Source organism: Papio anubis, chromosome 7 (assembly GCF_008728515.1).
Source record: "Papio anubis isolate 15944 chromosome 7, Panubis1.0, whole genome shotgun sequence".
In the NCBI taxonomy this organism is placed as follows: Eukaryota; Metazoa; Chordata; class Mammalia; order Primates; family Cercopithecidae; genus Papio; species Papio anubis.
In genome coordinates this window covers 120,859,953-120,878,442 of record NC_044982.1, presented here as the reverse complement: position 1 = coordinate 120,878,442, position 18,490 = coordinate 120,859,953, and the positions used below count along the sequence as shown (strand labels likewise).

General features: G+C 39.1%; 1 protein-coding gene across 4 annotated transcripts; it reads left to right on the top strand.

The window, feature by feature from the left end:
• The first annotated feature begins 32 nt into the window (after nucleotides 1-32).
• On the top strand, nucleotides 33-18,219 carry FEM1B (fem-1 homolog B). 4 transcript variants are annotated; one of them, XM_009210485.4, is made up of 3 exons: nucleotides 831-947; nucleotides 4,519-4,618; nucleotides 11,925-18,219. In XM_009210485.4, the coding sequence occupies exons 2-3, from the start codon at nucleotides 4,560-4,562 to the stop codon at nucleotides 13,558-13,560; spliced, it is 1,695 nt and encodes a 564-aa protein (XP_009208749.1). In that variant the 5' UTR covers nucleotides 831-947; nucleotides 4,519-4,559; the 3' UTR covers nucleotides 13,561-18,219. The 4 variants fall into 4 exon arrangements, with proteins under 4 accessions (XP_003901161.1, XP_009208749.1, XP_009208750.1 ...); XM_009210486.4 differs by lacking the exon at nucleotides 831-947 and adding an exon at nucleotides 968-4,223; XM_009210484.4 differs by lacking the exon at nucleotides 831-947 and adding an exon at nucleotides 968-4,286.
• The last annotated feature ends 271 nt before the right edge of the window (nucleotides 18,220-18,490 follow it).

Here is an 18,490-nt window from a genome sequence, read left to right as displayed (position 1 = left end):
CCACTTAGCGTCCCTCCCGCTCCCGCCCTCTCCTCCCGGCCCTGTCTGCGAAAGCTCGCCTTCCTCCCCGCCCAAGTTCCGGCGCCGCTCCTGCGGGAGCGTTCCGCATCGCCCCGGGGGTCCCCACGCTAGGATCTCCGAAGCCGTTGGCAGCGCCTGGCACTTCTGAGCTCGGGGGACGAAAGCCTGAGGTTTCCTCCAGCCAGGGACGGCGAAGGGCGGAAAGCGCAGGCGGAGGCAGTGTTAGGCCTTAGGCCGGGTGGGCCGGGTCAGGCGAGACGCGCCCATCTTTCGCCATCCGGGGCGCGCGAGGTCCTCTCGGGACCCGGCCGGCGACCCGTACCTCGGGCACGCGCCTGTCGCATCCCGCAGGAAGGAGGGGTCCGGCCTGAGGCCCGGGGCGGCGGCCACCATGGAGATCCCCTCGGCCCAGGGTCGGCGCCTGGGTCCTGGCGAGCGGCCCTGACCGCCTTCCTCCCTGCCAGGGCTGGGTCGCGGACGTGCCCGTCGCGGCACTCGGCCTCCTCCGCGTCTCCGCCTTCCCCGGGCCGCACTGCTGCCTGGGCGCGGCGGCGGCGACGGCGCCCTGTTGAATGGGCTGTGAGGGCCCAGGTTTGAAGCGCTGGCGAACGCGGCCTCCGGGGGCGCACAGCAGCAGCAGCGGTGGCGACCAAACGGGTGTTGGAGTTGGCGGCGGCCATGGAGGGCCTGGCTGGCTATGTATACAAGGCGGCCAGCGAGGGCAAGGTGCTGACTCTGGCCGCCTTGCTTCTCAACCGGTCTGAAAGCGACATCCGCTATCTGCTTGGCTATGTCAGCCAGCAGGGAGGGCAGCGCTCCACGCCCCTCATCATCGCAGCCCGCAATGGACACGCAAAGGTGGTACGCTTGCTCTTAGAACATTACCGGGTGCAGACTCAGCAGACTGGCACCGTCCGCTTCGATGGGTAGGTACATCCCAAGCCAGCCTCCTTTCCGACGCGCGCGGACTCGTTAATTCACGGGCCCTCCCCTCCCTCACCCTCTCTTCATGTAGGTACTCACTTCTCCCCTTTTTGTACCTCCTCCTGCCCCACTAATGCCCACTTCATCTTCCAGGGCTAATACTCCATTCCATGTTTTGCTGCCCGTCCTCATCAGCCCCCTACCCCTTATTCCCTCTGTGGGAAGATAACCACACCCTCGGCCTTGAGATCTAATAGATAGTCGTCTTCTCTACTAGATAGTCTGTTAACAAGCCATTTGGAGGAGGTGGCTGCCTTTCCAGGTTTTACTTTTAGTGGAACTGGTGTTGTAACTGATCAGAAATTAAGGAGGTCAGCAGTTAACATTGAAGAACTCCGAAAGAGTTATTTGAGCATCCATTTTTACCCGCTTCAAGTGAGTGGTTCCGTAAAACCTTCAGTGGGCTGCTGGGCGTTAGTGTCAAAATAAGCACCTAGAACCAGCAGCAGCTGCAGCCTCGTGAGGGATTGTCACGCAGCCAGACATCTCAAGACATGATTCCGATTCCTCCACATTGCTCGGTGTAGATATATTGGCTACAAAAATGGCATTGGACCTGATGTGGGAGATGATGCCATTCTTAAATTACATCTTACCCTGTGATGTTGTGGAGAAGGTTGATCATTTACTGTTAGTCGAGGTGGGAAGTTTAAAAATGCACACTGTTATGCCTAAGATTTGCCCTTGGAGTTTAATTGTACGAATTTTTGGGTAATTGACCAGAATTGTCAGGTTTGACATTATCCTCTTACTTTAACATGTTTTACAGATTACATGTAATTATAACATGTTTTACAGATTACAACTGCATAATGATTTTGCTACATATGTTTTGGTTGACTAGTGCTAGTACATAAGCTATTTTAGCATTTTTTTTTCTTTTGAAGTCAATAGGGTCTGAACATAAAAATATATTTCTTTAGTTTTGGTGATTAAAAACTGCCTGGCTAAAACTCGATTGAAAAAGCATTTATTCTTTAAGATGACTAGGGAAATGTTCTGTTTCGGTTGATTCTTTTTTCAGGTTTAAACAATGAAAGCTTTTTCTATTTTAGATGAGTGGAAGATATTCATAGCATTACATCTTAATGAAATGGTAGCCCATGGGTAATGACTTATATCACGGGTATCACTATTATACACATTAAGGAGATGTTTTTTTTTTTCATGTTGACCAAAGATGGCAACCTGTTTCATGTTTGCTTTTCCTTACTGGCTTCCGTGACCTCTCTATAACTCCTTGCATTCCCGCACTTAGAGAAGGAGTGAAGCACAGTGACCTCTGAACCTCCAGTACCATTTCACCTGTATAAGCACGTGCAGTCATTGAGATATGAATTTCTGTAATAACAGCTGCTTGGGAATACTGCTGCTGAGGCAATGTGCATAAGGGAGAATAGTGGGGAGAAAAAAGAGTTAAGAATTTCGAAAGGTTTTGCTTATTGCCATTTTTTCAGTCATCAAAGATGTTTTGAGGTGGCAATTAAAAGAACCTGAAATGACTAGAAATGTAGCATTGAGCCTGTGTAGTGGCTTATCTTGCCCAATGTTCTGTACTGGCCAGAGAAATTAATGAGTTTGGTAAGTAAACATTTATTGAACACCTACTGTGTGCTACGTTCTGTGGTAGGGATTGGATATGCAGAGATGAATAACATACTCTTCTGTCGTGGAGGATGACAGTCTGGATGTGGGGAGAGAAATTAATACATGAGTATTTGCAGATGCCATGCCATTTAGGGTTGTAGAAATCATTTGGACTACTGAGGGAAAACAGGGAAAGGAAGTGCTCAGTTTTATCTGGGGGGGAATCTGGAAAGGCTTCACAGAGGAGGTGATGTTCGAGCTGTGTTTTAAAGAATAGCAGTGGAACATGAAGAAGGGGAACAACAGCTTGATGCTCTTGCAGTGACTAGTGTTTCAGTGCTGTTGCAAGAAGGGATTCAAGTTGGAGCAATTAAGAAAGAGATTGTGGGAGACTGGAGAGAGCTGGAGACCAGATGATCCCTGTATAAAGTACTAAGAGTAAGACTGGTGAAACTGCAATCTCAAATGTTTCCATCATTTATGATTTCATCTCCTTGATTCCGTATATTAGTTTAGCTTATGGATTATTACAGTTATGAATTAGCTGCTATGTAAAAATAGTTTAGTCTTTATTAAATGCTTATGATGGGCCTAGCCTCTGTCATGTTCTGGAGGAAATGTAAGGTACAGGAAATCTAAGGTTTCTACTTTTGAGAAGCTTACAAATTAATTAATAAAAGAGGTATTGAAGTTCCTGGTCCTCTTTGCCCATTCACACCCTCTGTGAGATTATTTTGCCGTTTATCCCAGTCATTTTAGCATTTTAGAACCAAAAAAGAGTGTGATGATTTCACTTTGCATTTGTTTCAGACATTGTGAAAATGTTAGCCTGAGTACATTAACAATAGAAAGCTGACTTGACACCTGGGGGCTGACCATTGAAAAATACATAGCCAGCACCGCCCCCCTCCCCAACCCCAACCGTTGGCACTTGAGACACGTGGCCAGGTAGGGAAGCTGTGTGCTGAAGTAGATTAGCGTTTCTAATTTTTAGTCATTCACGTGCTATCTTCACAATTTTTGGCCAGATTGTTCAGTAACTATCCTGCTGTTTACTTAATAAATATATTTTCTTTAAATTGTGTTTTTTTTTTTTTGATAGTTGTCTTTAGAATGTTTTACTTTTTAGCTTCATCCTGTGTAATTATGGGTTTGCTGTGTGTTGTGTGTGTGTGCGTGAGAGACATACATTAAAATAAATATTAACGAAAGTTTAAAAAAGTCTGTTTTACCTAAAAACTTCTATAATACCTTAGGAAACTAAAGTGGATTCATGGTAGAGCCTCGAGGGGAAAGGGACCACCCACCTAGAATAAATAGCCATTAATATATGAGTTCTTGTTCACATTTTTAGGAGTAACATTTGAGATTATTTTACTTGTGGCTTGACATGTGAACACCATGTTGATATAGATGAGTGGACAAGAAGAAAAGTCATATGAGTGGGAATGAAAGAAGATCCCTTAGTTGAATAGTGGGAAGCTGTTTGTTAAGAATGTTGTAAAAATGGAACAGAACAAGGGGGAGGTGTCATGTGACCATGGAACATTGTGCTGGCCTGAGTTCTGAGGGTCTGGCTGCTCTCTCCCAGAGTTTGTGAAGACCACCTGTCCTTGAAGGGGTTTGCTGATGTGAATGGGGAGAATAGGACCTCCGATAATTTTGAGGCTTTTTGTTGGGTGTTGTTACCTTTAGTCAGTGCTAGTACTAATATTTCTGATAAATGTTCAGCTAGAGGAAAGGCATGAGGGGCATGCCAGTATTTGACTTCATTTAGAAAGTCATTGTCAATATATATTTCAAGGAATTACATTTCATGTAATACATGATTTTTAAGGACCTTGGTTAAAATAAAGTGTGGATCATTTATATTTAATGAATTTTTATTTCCCTTTCAAATGTTTGAACCAGGCATTTCTATTTCAGATTGAACCAGGTAATAGATGAGCTCAGCCTTGTGATCAGAAATGTTATCTCTTATTGTGAAAAGTTTCCATCATCTGATGCATACTATTTGTTTGAAAAGGTGAATATCAGATTATAGTTTCTTGATTTGAAGATGAATACATAATAGAGAACTTGCATTGTAATTTTGGACTGGGCCTAGAAAGATAATTGCTTTATAGTGTTTCTTCTTTAGGAACTTAGTAAATATTGCATTAATTTTATTCTATCTTTAATTTCTGTTAAATGTATTTGGTGTTTTGAGGCAGTATAGTCTTATAATTTCAGCTAGATTTTATAGATGGAGGAATGTCATAAATGTTAGTATTATAATTCTCTTTAATCTGTGTAATATTTTGATTTAGATGTAGAAATTCTAAATTTAACAAGGCTAATGTTTCTGAAGGACCAGTCTCGTGAAACATTCTGCATTGAATTCTTTTGTCATAGAATATCTTTAAAATTTTTAATTGTCTCAAAAGAAATAGGTAATTTGAACTTTTTTGAGGCTCCTGTCAAATGACTGTAGCTCAAGGGAAAAAATGGAAATTAATTAGACTATACCAGGAAAAATATTAAATTGACCAAGTAGTTTCCATTATAAAAACCAAGTGAATACTTGTAATTTAATTTTTACTCTTACATCATAGATTCTGAGAAGTTTGAGATCAGAAAAATATTTTAATCACTTTTTGTCTCTTCTCATCTCTAAAATGAGGGTAATGCTTTTCTTGTAGGGTTATTGCTAGGGTTAAAGTTAATGTGACTGCCTATTTTAATCTAACATTTCTTGAGTTTGAAGTAGTTTAGATTCCTGTTCCCTGGCTTTTAATAATTACATATCTTAAAAACCAGGCCAGTTGCAGTGGCTCACACCTGTAATCCCAGCACGTTGGGAGGCCTAGGTGGGGAGATCGTTTGAGCTCAGGAATTTGAGACCATCCTGGGCAACATAGTGAGACCTCTACTCTACCAAAAGAAAAAAAAAAAAAAAAAGGTAGTATGCAGTCTCAGCTACTCAGGAGGCTGAGGTGGGTGGATCCCTTGAGCCTGGGAGATCTAGGCAGCAGTGAGCAGTGGTGCTATGGCACTGCCATGAGTGGTGATTGTGCCACTGTACTTAGCCTGTGCAACAGAGCAAGACCCTGTTTCAAAACAAAACAAAACAAATCCAGTGCAAGGAAACATTGTAACTATGTAATTGTCACTATGTATTAACTGTATTTTTTGATTATATTAACAATCAGTTTGGAAATGTTCTTTAAATTGAAACAAATGTTTGAACAATGATGTGTACTGTGTTTCCTTACCTTTGATGCATTTTATGGTATTCCAAGTACTTTTGTATTTTTAATCTTGTAAACTTTTTTTTTTTTCTTGAGACGGAGTTTCGCTCTTGTTGCCCAGGCTAAAGTGCAATGGTGCAATCTTGGCTTCCAGTAACCTCCACCTCCCGGGTTCAAGCAATTCTCCTGCCTCAGCCTCCCGAGTAGCTGGAATTACAGACATGCACCACCATACCCGGCTAATTTTGTGTTTTTAGTAGAGATGGGGTTTTTCCATGTTGGTCAGGCTGGTCTTGAACTCCTGACCTCAGGTGATCCGCCTGCCTCGGCCTCCCAAAGTGTTGGCATTATAGGCGTGAGCCACTGCGCCCAGCCCTCATATAAACTTTTTATTTATCTGCATAATAGTTAATATTATAACTATAATGTAATAGTATAATAGGGCATAATAATAGTACCTACCTCATAGGATTATTGTGAAGATTAAGTGAGATATTTTGCATATTCAGCAGTGAATACAGTGCTTGGCACTGTATTTGGTATAAATTACTTGAATTGAAATTACTTGAAATTGAAATTACTTGAAATGAAAGTATTTGGTATAAATTACTTATATTCATTTAAACTGTTTTTCTTTGAAGTCATTTGTGCCTGTTTTTGTTTATAATTATATCTGGTTTTTTTAGAGGAGGTATATCTAGTAAAGTGCATGAATCTTGTGTACAATACTGTACGATGAATTTTTAATATGTTTACATCCATCTAGTCACCTTCTAGATCAATGTGTAGAATATTTTATCACTCTGAAAGTTTCCCTTGTGCCCCTTCCCAGTTTCCTCCCTTTCCTTCCCAGAGGTAATGATTATTTTGACGTCTGATAGGGTATGGCTATGTCCCACCCAAATCTTATCTTGAATTCCCACATGCTGTGGGAGGGACCCGGTGGGAGGTAATTGAATCATGGGGGCAGGTCTTTCCTGTGCTGTTCTCGTGATAGTAAGTCTCATGAGATCTGATGGTTATAAAGGGAAGATTCCCTGCACAAGCTCTTTTTGCCTGCTGCCATCCACGTAAGACTTGCTGCTCCTTGCCTTCTGCCATGATTGTGAAGCCTCCCCAGCCATGTGGAACTGTAAGTCCAATAACCCTTTTTCTTACGTAAGTTGCCCAGTCTCGGGTATGCCTTTATTAGCAGCATGAAAATGGACTAATACAACTTCTGTCACCACAGATTAGTTTTGCCTGTACTTGAACTTCCTATAAGCAGAATTATACAGTATGTACTCTTTTTGTCTGACTTTTTTCGCTTAAAACAGTGTCTTTGAGATTCATCCGTGTAGTTGCATGTATCAGTAGTTTCTTTTTTTAATGATGTGTGATATTCCATTGCATAAATATACTACAGTTTATCCATTTCCTATTAATATTTTGGTTGTTTCCAGTGTTTGACTGTTATGAATAAAACTGCAAATAAAACTGCAGTGAGCATTTGTGTATGTTGTTTGGTAGACATTTGCATTTAGTTATCTGGTATATATCAAGGAGTGGAATTGCTGGGTCATCAGGTAGGTGTATGTTTAACTAACAGATATTGCCAAATAGTTTCCCCAAAGTTCAACAACCAAATTACATTCCTACTTGCAGTTTCCCCCAGCAATGAGAATGTCAGTTGCCACATCTTGCTCAACACTTATTATTGCCCTGTCAGTCTTGTTAAATTTAGCTATTCTGCTGGGTGTGTATATTGGTAAACTGGTTTTAATTTGCATTTCCCTGTTAAGTAATTATCTTGAGCATCTTTTCATATGCATATTGGCCATTTGGAGATCTTTTATGAAGTATACTTGTTCAGTCTTTTTTTTTTTTCCTTAAATTGAGTAGAGACAGGATCTTGCTGTGTTGCGCAGGCTGATCTTCAACTCTTGGCTCAGACAGTCTTCTTCTTAGCCCCCCACAGTGCTGGGATTACAGTTGTGAGCCACTGTGCCTGGCCACTTAATCACTTTTTTTATAATGTTTTTTGATTAATGGAAGTTCTAGTTTTAATGAAATCCAATAAAATACTTCCTTTTTCTTTAACAGTTAATGTTTTTTTTTTTTTTTTTTGGTATTCTGTTCAAGAAATTGTGATCAACACTAAATTCATTAAGATAGTCTAGTTTTTTTTTTTTGAGAAGCTTTTATTGTTTTGCTTTTCACAGTATAGGTCTATACTGTGTCTCTAATTTTTGTATGTACTGTGAGGTAGGAATCAAGGATAATTATTTTCCATATAGATGATCTTGTTGCTCCAGAACTATTTATCAAAAAGACCATGTTTTTTTGAGACAGAGTCTTGCTTGTCGCCCAGGCTAGAGGCAGTGGCCAGATCTCAGCTCACTGCAAGCCCAGCCTGGCCGAGCAAGCATTCTTCCTGCCTCAGCTCTCCCGAGTAGCTGGGACTACAGGCGCCACCTCGGGCCCGGCTAGTTTTTGTATTTTTTTAGTAGAGACGGGGTTTCACCGTGTTAGCCAGGATGGTCTCGATCTCCTGACCTCGTGATCTGCCCGCCTCGGCCTCCCAAAGTGCTGGGATTACAGGCTTGAGCCACCGCGCCCGGCCGTCCATGTTTTCTGTGTGAATTTCCCTGGAGCCTTTGTCAGAAATCAAGGGATTCTGTATGTGTGAATCTATTTCTGGAGTTTTTTTTTTTTTTTTTTTTGGTCTATTGATAATATTATTCTGTCCCCGTGCCAGCACTTAATTTTAATTACTGTAGTTTGTCCTCTAGCTTTATTTTTCTTGAAGATTATCTTGGTTGTTTGCATTTCCGTATTCTTTTTAGAATTGGCCTGTCCGTTCGTTTTCTTTTCTTTTCTGTTCTTTTCTTTTCTTTTCTCTCTTTCCCTTCCTCCCTTTCCTTCCTCGCCTTCCCATTTTAGAGAGAGGGTCTCGCAGTGTTGCTCAGTCTAGAGTGCAGTGGCCTGATCATGACTCATTGTAGCCTCGACCTCTTGGACTCACACACACACACACACACACACATACATATACCACACAACCTGCTGGGATTTTCATTTGGTTTATATAGACTCTATAGATCATTTTGGGGGAGAATTGACATCTTAACATTATAGAGTCTTCTGGATCATGAACATGGAATATTTTCCCATTTATTTAGATTTTCTTTACTTATCTCAGGAGTGCTGCTTTGTAGTTTTCAGTGTAGAAGTCTTGCACATTTTTCATTAGATTTATTACTATTTATTGGTATTTTCTGATGCTGTTGCAAGTGGTATTTTTTTGACAGTAAATAAATGTTTATTGAACTTTACATAATCATGACAATAAAAACATAATAAGTGAATTTTAATTAAACTGAATTGTTTAATTAACATATAGTTGGCATCACTGATGTAGTGTCTTATTTTCTTGATTCATTCTTTTTTTTTTTTTTTGAGATGGAGTTTTGTTCTTGTCACCCAGGCTGGAGTGCAATGGCGCAATGTCGGCTCACTGCAACCTCTGCCTCCTGGGTTCAAGTGATTCTCCTGCCTCAGCCTCCTGAGTATCTGGGATTATAGGTGTGTGCCACCACTCCTGGCTAATTTTTGTGTTATTAGTAGAGAAGGGATTTCACCATGTTGGCCAGGTTAGTCTCGAACTCCTGTCCTCTGGTGATCCACCCGCTTTGGCTTCCCAAAGTGCTGGGATTACAGGCATGAGCCACTGCACCCAGCCTGATCCATTCTTTAGTTAAAAAAAATCAATTAACAAATGCATTTTTAAAAATAAAAATTAAATAATTTTAGGAGCCTTCTGATCTTTTTTGAGGTATATCTTACCTACAGTAAAATACAGAGATCTTAAGTATGCAGTTTGATGAGTTTTTTCCCTAAATATCCGTTCATGTGGCTGCCACCCAGATCGAAATATAGGATATTTCCAGTACCTTCAAGTCTCTTTCCAGCCAGTCCTAGCCTCTTCTTTGTAGGTAACACTGTTACTGAGAAGGCTTTTGTTTACAAATATTTTGTGTCATTATTTGAAACTGAAAAAGTAATTGCTTAAATTATTATAAAATGAGTATTTTCAGTAGAAGTGATAAAGGGTATTGTTTTTTGTGTTGATGTTAACTGGGGTTAAACCGTGATATTTATATGTCTTAGTCTGTTCTGTGGTGTTATAACAAAATACCTGACACTGTAATTTATGAACAGAAATTTATTTCTCATATTTCTGGAGGCTGAAATCTTCAAGATCCAGGTGCTGATAGGTTCAGTTGTCTGGTGAGGGCCGTGTCCTCCAGAGGGGAGGAATGCTGTGTCCTCACATGGTGGAAGGTGAAAAGGCAAGCCAGTGGAATGTTGCTAACACCGGTTTTTTTTTTTTTTTTTTTCTTTTTTTTTTTGAGATGGAGTTTTGCTCTGTTGCCCAGACTGAGTGCAGTGGCACGATGTCAGCTCACTGCAGCTTCTGCCTCCCAGGTTCAAGCGATTCTCCTGCCTCAGCCTCCTGAGTATTTGGGATTACAGGCATGTGCCACCATGCCCGGCGAATTTTTGTATTTTTGGTAGAGATGGGGTTTCACCATGTTGGCCAGGCTGGTCTTGAACTCCTGACCTCAAGTGATCTGCCCACTTCAGCCTCCCAAAGTACTGGGATAATAGGCGTGAGCTACCACGCCAGGCCTAACGCCTCTTGTATATGGTCCTTAATCTCATTCACAAGTGGAGGAGCCCTCATGACCTAATCACCTCTTCAAGACATCACCTCTTAATGCTGTTCACATTTGGCAACACCTGAATTTTGGTGGGGACACATTCAAACTATAGCACCAGGAGCATTATTCTCTTTTCCACTTCGTGGGGGATATAATTTGACCAGTGTTGTAAAGTTGTATAGTGAGAAGCTCACTAGTGAAGTTTTTGGTATGTATATTTAATTGCCCTAGTGAATGTTCCTTTGATCAACTTTTCTTGTTAACATTTCCAAATATACTTACTGCTTCTAGCACAGTAGACTATCTCCAGCAAAAATCTGCTTATCAGGTGTTTTGGTTAGTGGTAAAAAATTGAGAAATTGAGTTTGGGGAAAAATTGACAGTAGAAAGGTGGGAAAGATTGGACTCTAGCAATAGTCTAATTTTGTACGTTAAGTAGTGAACCTAGCACATATCAGATGTTTAGTAAGTAAGTGATAAATACGAAACCACAAGTCCAGTCATGTCAGAAGATATCTGCTTGGTTTTCCAAAAGTGTGAATTATTTCCTGCTTTTAGTTTTTTCCTATCACACACAGACGAGCATTATATGCACGCACATGTACATATATGTTTTTAAAACTTTTAAATTGGAGCATAATGTAACTTAGAGAAAAATGCACTAATTATAATATATAAAAATTTCACAAAGTGAACATATTTGTTTACTAGAGTCCCCTTTGTGCTTTCTCCCATTCACTCCTCTCCCCAAGAGTAACCGGTATCCTCACTTCTAACACTGCAGATAAGTATGTAAATGTAATAATACAATATGTGCTGTATTCATCTGACTTCTTTTTCTCAGCATCAGGTTTATGTTATCTATTCATATTGTGTAGGGAGCAATAATTATTTCATTCTCATTGCTGTCGTATAGTACTCAATTAGCTTAGGGGAAACTTAATCTGCTGTATTTTTTTCTTCTTAAAGCGGCTTTAATGTAGGGTTGGGGTGGCTTTCCTAATTGTCAGAAACTGCTTGCTGCCTGGAGGCTACTGGGAAGGAGGAACATGTTCTTCTAGGAACCAGTGAATCAACTTGGTGATGAAGAAGCTACCTCCATACATTTCCCCTGTGCCTTCTGAAATGTATTTACTTTTGCTAGTAGAAAGTTGTTGATTTTTCAGGTTTGTTTTTTAGGGTTATATAGTAACAGTAATAGCATATATTGAGCTTTATATTAGGTACAAGTACTATGCAAAGTGATTTCCTTAAATTACCTGTTTTTATTTTCATGAGAACTGATGTTTTATTAATGTTCTGGAGAGTGAGGTCTTGGTCGGTGCGAGTGAACACATCCTTTAAACGGATGTTAGGCTGTGGCCTCCATTATCTAACTGCTTATTCTTTTCATGTGTAGGTATGTCATTGATGGTGCCACTGCTCTTTGGTGTGCAGCTGGAGCAGGACATTTTGAAGTTGTTAAACTTCTAGTCAGCCATGGAGCCAACGTGAATCATACCACAGTAACTAATTCAACCCCCCTGCGGGCAGCATGCTTTGATGGCAGACTGGACATTGTGAAATACTTGGTTGAAAATAATGCCAACATCAGCATTGCCAACAAATATGACAACACCTGCCTAATGATTGCAGCATATAAGGGACACACTGATGTGGTCAGATACCTTTTAGAACAACGTGCTGATCCCAATGCTAAAGCACATTGTGGAGCCACAGCATTGCACTTTGCAGCTGAAGCTGGGCACATAGATATTGTGAAAGAGCTGATAAAATGGCGTGCTGCTATAGTAGTGAATGGCCATGGGATGACGCCATTGAAAGTAGCTGCCGAAAGCTGTAAAGCTGATGTCGTTGAACTGTTGCTCTCTCATGCTGATTGTGACCGAAGAAGTCGGATTGAAGCTTTGGAACTCTTGGGTGCCTCCTTTGCAAATGACCGTGAGAACTATGACATCATAAAGACATACCACTATCTATATTTAGCCATGTTAGAGAGGTTTCAAGATGGTGATAACATTCTCGAAAAAGAGGTTCTTCCACCAATCCATGCTTATGGGAATAGAACTGAATGTAGAAATCCTCAGGAACTGGAGTCCATTCGGCAAGACAGAGATGCTCTTCATATGGAAGGCCTTATAGTTCGGGAACGGATTTTAGGTGCTGACAATATTGATGTTTCTCATCCCATCATTTACAGGGGAGCTGTTTATGCGGATAACATGGAATTTGAGCAGTGTATCAAGTTGTGGCTTCACGCCCTGCACCTCAGACAAAAAGGTAACAGGAACACCCACAAGGATCTTCTTCGATTTGCTCAAGTTTTCTCACAAATGATACATTTGAATGAAACTGTGAAGGCCCCAGACATAGAATGTGTTTTGAGATGCAGTGTTTTGGAAATAGAACAAAGTATGAACAGAGTGAAAAATATATCAGATGCTGATGTCCACAATGCTATGGACAATTATGAATGTAATCTCTATACCTTTCTGTATTTAGTATGCATCTCTACCAAAACGCAGTGCAGCGAAGAAGATCAGTGCAAAATTAACAAGCAGATATACAACCTGATTCACCTTGATCCCAGAACTCGTGAAGGTTTCACCTTGTTGCATCTGGCTGTCAATTCCAATACTCCGGTTGATGATTTCCACACCAATGATGTCTGCAGCTTTCCAAACGCACTTGTCACAAAGCTCCTACTGGACTGTGGTGCAGAGGTGAATGCCGTGGACAATGAGGGAAACAGTGCCCTTCATATTATCGTTCAGTACAACAGGCCCATCAGTGATTTTTTGACCTTGCACTCCATCATCATTAGCCTAGTTGAAGCTGGAGCTCACACTGACATGACGAATAAACAGAATAAGACTCCGCTAGACAAAAGTACAACTGGGGTATCTGAAATACTACTTAAAACTCAAATGAAGATGAGTCTCAAGTGCCTGGCTGCCCGAGCAGTTCGGGCTAATGACATTAACTACCAAGACCAGATCCCCAGAACTCTTGAAGAGTTTGTTGGATTTCATTAAGTGACTGGATATGTAAAGTCGTTTAATGTGGTGCTAAAAAGTAAAGGACTTTAATCACAGACAGTAGAATTATGTGTTCATAAATTCTGCTTTTCTTTCCACTACCCTTCCTCCCATCCCATCCTTCCTTAGTTCTGTATTTGTTTTTCTTGCCTCATGATAATTGATTTCAGACAGACTTTAAACAAAGCCACATAGTTTTGGTGTAACGATAAGGTATTTGGATATTGGTCACCTATTTGTCTTTTTTTTTTTTTTTAAAGGAACAGATATAAAATTGTTTATGTAACAAGGGACATTTATAATTTCAAGTTGATAATGTTTTAAACAGCTGCTTACAAAAGTATTTCTGTTAAGCCTATGTCAGCATGTTATCCATGCAGCAGTTTTGAGGATTTTATGAAGAAAAAGAGCTAAAAAGGAACATTAAAAGGAATGGGATATCCAGGTGTTCTGCACATGCCAAACTGCTGCAGATAGTTTTCACTCTTCCATTATTTATACGGAGTGATGCAGCATATTTTAGCATTCAGGAGGATTTAAAAAAAATAGCTGCAGATTAATCTGGAAAATATGCTAATTTAATAGTTACAAATTTGTAAAGTTAAATCCATTTGAAATTGTTGCATTATGCTGGGTAGTATATACAAAATGGTTATCATCTTAAACCAACTTTTCAGAGAATCTTGATGGACTCTGCCTTTAGGCTTGAATTCTTCAAAGTCTATTTTAATGAAATTTATCTAAATTGCAGCAGTCTATTTGATTCAGCTCATAGACATGTAAAAATTATGAATGCTGTTTTCTTATGAAACAAATTGTCACAGTATAGCTATACATTCTATTTTTGTCCCCTTTTCCCTTTTCCTCCTATATCTTTTAAAATTTGGAAACGACTTTTCCAGAAGGCATTATTTGTGCCTCCCTAATAAGGTATTTTTATTTATGACAGATGAAAAGGAACCAGGATATTTTTGAATTTTTTCACTTTCTTAGTCTGTGACAAGAAGTAGAAATATCACTAGTGTGGTATAGGAACTTACGTGTTTTTTTATGATAAAAATAATTCTTAATGCCACTTGAAAGGTAATTTTGTCTGAGCTGCAAATTTTTCAACCACAAAATGTCACTTATTCCTACAGGCTATACAGAGGTCTTTATGGTTTTTTGGTTTTGTTTTGTTTTAATGGCAACATTTTAACTGTCAAACTAAAAGGGTATTCTGTGATTATCTTTTAAGCATTACAAAAATTCAAGTGAAAGTTATACGCTTATTTCTATTGATGTTAAAAATGATAATGAAAGCAAAATTAGCTGTATCTGTAATTTTCTCTCTAGTGCCAAATGAATGCCTTAGCTACTCATAGTGCATGGTACTGTAAGTGAAGACCTGCAGCTTCTTTTTTTTTCCTTTAATGAAAAGCATTATAATGATGTAGCAGCATCAGATATAAACTTAAAAAAAATAAGGTTTCAATTAACACTTTATGTATGGATAATGCTTTGTAAAGTATAAGAGAAAGGTTGCAGTTGGATCAGTATAAAACAATGACCAAGCCAAAATCAGCACCTAGGGCCTTAAATAAAATAGAAATACCCCACAAAATGAAATATTTTGAAGGGTGGGAGGGGACAGAAGGGGGGACTATCCCCCAAGGATGCAAGATACTTTTTACAGTTGCTATCATTATACTTTGTGTGTCTTCTTGCTTCAGTTAGGAATGTTTTCATGGTAAATTCTGTCATGGTAATAGATTTCTATTTTCCTAACCTGAGATTTTACAAGGAAGGTTTTTAGGTTGGCTTAAACGGAGGTATTTGAGTGAGCCCTAATTTAAAAATTACCAGACTTGATCCTCCTGGTATGAGTCAAGGAAATACTGTACCTTGCTCTTAGCAACTCTCAGTGGCCTGAAAGAGAAAATGCTCTTCTTCAAGGTGAGTGAATCATGCTTTTTCCACAGTTCAGATCAGACCCTTTATTTTTCAAACTACAAGGCCTGCTTATTGGACAGTCTAAGGAATAGCTTTGATACTTGGTATTCAGTTGATTCCATTATTAATGTATATCATTTTTATTTAAACATCAAAACTTAAAATATCAGATAATGTTGCATGTTTTAAAAACACATTTCATCCCTTTGGCTACCCAGGACCAGCACTATTTAAGACACTGCTTATTTATAAAATGAGGATAACGATTATATGTACATATTCAGACATCAAAATTTAATGACATTCTATTTTGAGAAGGGAAGACAATGCTGGAGAAAGTAAAACTGTTGATTGAAATGCTGACAGGTTGGAGAACGAATTTGAAGACAGTGGAATAAACTATGAACTATGCTAATGGTAATTAGTTTTTTTTTTGTTTGTTTAGTATAGTGGTAAATTGTGTAGTATCCTGCTGAGAATCTAATTCTATCTTGTAAAATCAATCCAAATGTGTATTGTGAAACATCTGTATAAAATCATTTTTGAAATAAGTGATCTACATGCCTGTTTTTTTAAAATGTTTTTGGTAGAATTGTTTTAAAATATGTTTAGCCAGACCCTTCCCCAACTTAATTTTTTTTTTTAAAAAAAGGAAAATAGGTAAGAAAATGATAGTTCTATATCTTAGCCCTCTGTGAACTCTAGGCTGTCTCCATTTTGCAGCCACTTTGGTCATTTGATGTTTACTATTGGTATACGTATGCTTTGAATTGTATCTCTTCATTGATGGTATTACAGATTCAACCAAAACTTCTCTGTCCTGTTCAGTAATAGTTATATAAATCTGGATGAGCTAGGGAGGCCCAGGTGGATGTTTTCATTCGCAAATCATGAGAAGCTTAAGTGGGTTTTATGCACTTGATAGAGTTGGCAAAATTGAGCTATTGAGTTTAAGTTAACTATTTAACTCAAGGAATGGGCAGCAAACCCATCCCCTCAATTGATAAAGAAGGGGGAACGTTTTTACATTAGAACTGACACTGACAACATAGCTTTTTCAGTCCACCCTGGTTGCTCTAGTAGGCCACAGCCCAATCATGTTAAGGTTCTTTGCTGTGGGAATTTTAAATAAACCAAACCCAAAAGCAGACCATCTGTAAGCTTTGGTCTGCTTGTTTCTGAGAAGGGTTTTATTTCATTATACTAATAGTGGACTAACAATTGGTAATTGTGAGAACTTAGGTATGATAGCATTGTTTGAAGTAAAATATGATTTGGGGGCAGCAGCTTTCTAAATACCAACTCTGTTTGACAAATGTTTTGAAAATTGAAATTTCAAGGGAGCAACACCCTGTCAAGAGTTTCCACTATAGTTGAGGCAGCTACTTTATGAATAAGACCACTTTGGGTTGTTTAAGCAGAAGCATTTCTTTTTTTTTTTGGAATGGGGTGGGGTGAGGAGTGAGTTGCCAGACCTTTGATTACAGTTTGCTGGTTTAGAAACAGCCAGTCAGTGGCTGAATTAGTGAATAGATGAATGAAAGTATAAAGGACTTGTTTTTTTATGGTAGATTATCTGTAAGAATCTTAAATGTTCCTTTTCAGATTAGTCAGATGTGTTGATGCACACATGACTATTCTGTTTTTCTCACTGACTATACTATAACATTAAAAAGGGGTTAAAGAAAACAAAACTCTGCCTTTTGTGCTATGAAACATTTTTAGTCCAGAGGTTTTAAGCTATGTGTCCATTCCTGCTCTGAAAATGCATAGCTTTTTCTGGATGTCATCTCTTGAAAGTAGAAAACTCCTATGTGTGTATCACATTGCAGGGCTTTCTTATGTATTTCTGGCAGACTTTCCCAAATCTTTAGATGGACTGGGTTGTACAGCATGCCCTCCCCCAAATATGGGATCTGAAATAAATACTACACTATTGATAGTGGAGATATATTAATTTTTAAAACTGTAAAGTAAATGTGGTCTCTAGTCTAGGTTTGTGGTGTGTACCTTTGTGTTAATGTATAGGGAAGAGACAATGACTTGATGGTTATGGGGAGTGTATCTTGATGTGTGTACAGGGGTAAGTATTGCTAAATTATTAACAGCTTTTATTCAGGGTGAGTTATGTGATGAATGGCCTAATCAGAAAAATGAAGGAGCAAAGATGCAAGCTTGCCAAGTGATGAAATGAACACGATTTTGTATCTATTTTTTATCAGGTGTTGTAAAATTTGTGCATGGCTTTTTTTTGTTGTTGCTTAGTAACTGGTAGAGAAGAAAAGATGAGGAAAGAAACTCAGCTTTCCTCACTAATCTTTTCAGAGGTACACAGTTAGGGAGTAAAATCTGACTGGCCTAATCGATGGAAAAGACCCTGTCCTTTTCACCCCATCCTGCAATCCTCCGTGTAGAGGAACTACATTGTTGTATTCTAGTAATTCACTGTGATTTATAACAAACCAGTGATGTCATTCTATTGTGCACTTTTGTCAAACCATTTATGTGACTTTAATAAACATAGTAAACTTGCTGACTGCACCAGAGGTCCATTAGTGATTTATATATTGCATGACATTTTCTATTTTGAGTTTGACATGTAGAGTCATTTTTAGTTTCATGGCAATTGACAGTCCTAATAACTCAGCTAATTTGAAACTAACAATCTTGCTGTGTAAAAGGAAAAAATGGTGTTTGTGTTCAGTAAATGTTTGAAAAAAACTACTTTGAGGTTTGTGTCTTTATTATTCAGTGTGCCTTAGTTGCGATGTTCTTTTGTTGAGTGCCTTAAAGTTGTCAAAGTTATATATGTGCACGGGAAAAAATTCAAATAGTAAAGGAAAATTCAAATATATTTTTTTAAAGTTCCCTTTTCATCTCTTCCCGCCTCCCATTTGGACTCTGCAGAGACAATCACTATTATTAGTTTTTTGAGTAGCTTCCCAGAATGTTTCTGTGCACATATGTATTATTTCTCCTTTTCAGTTTTAAAATG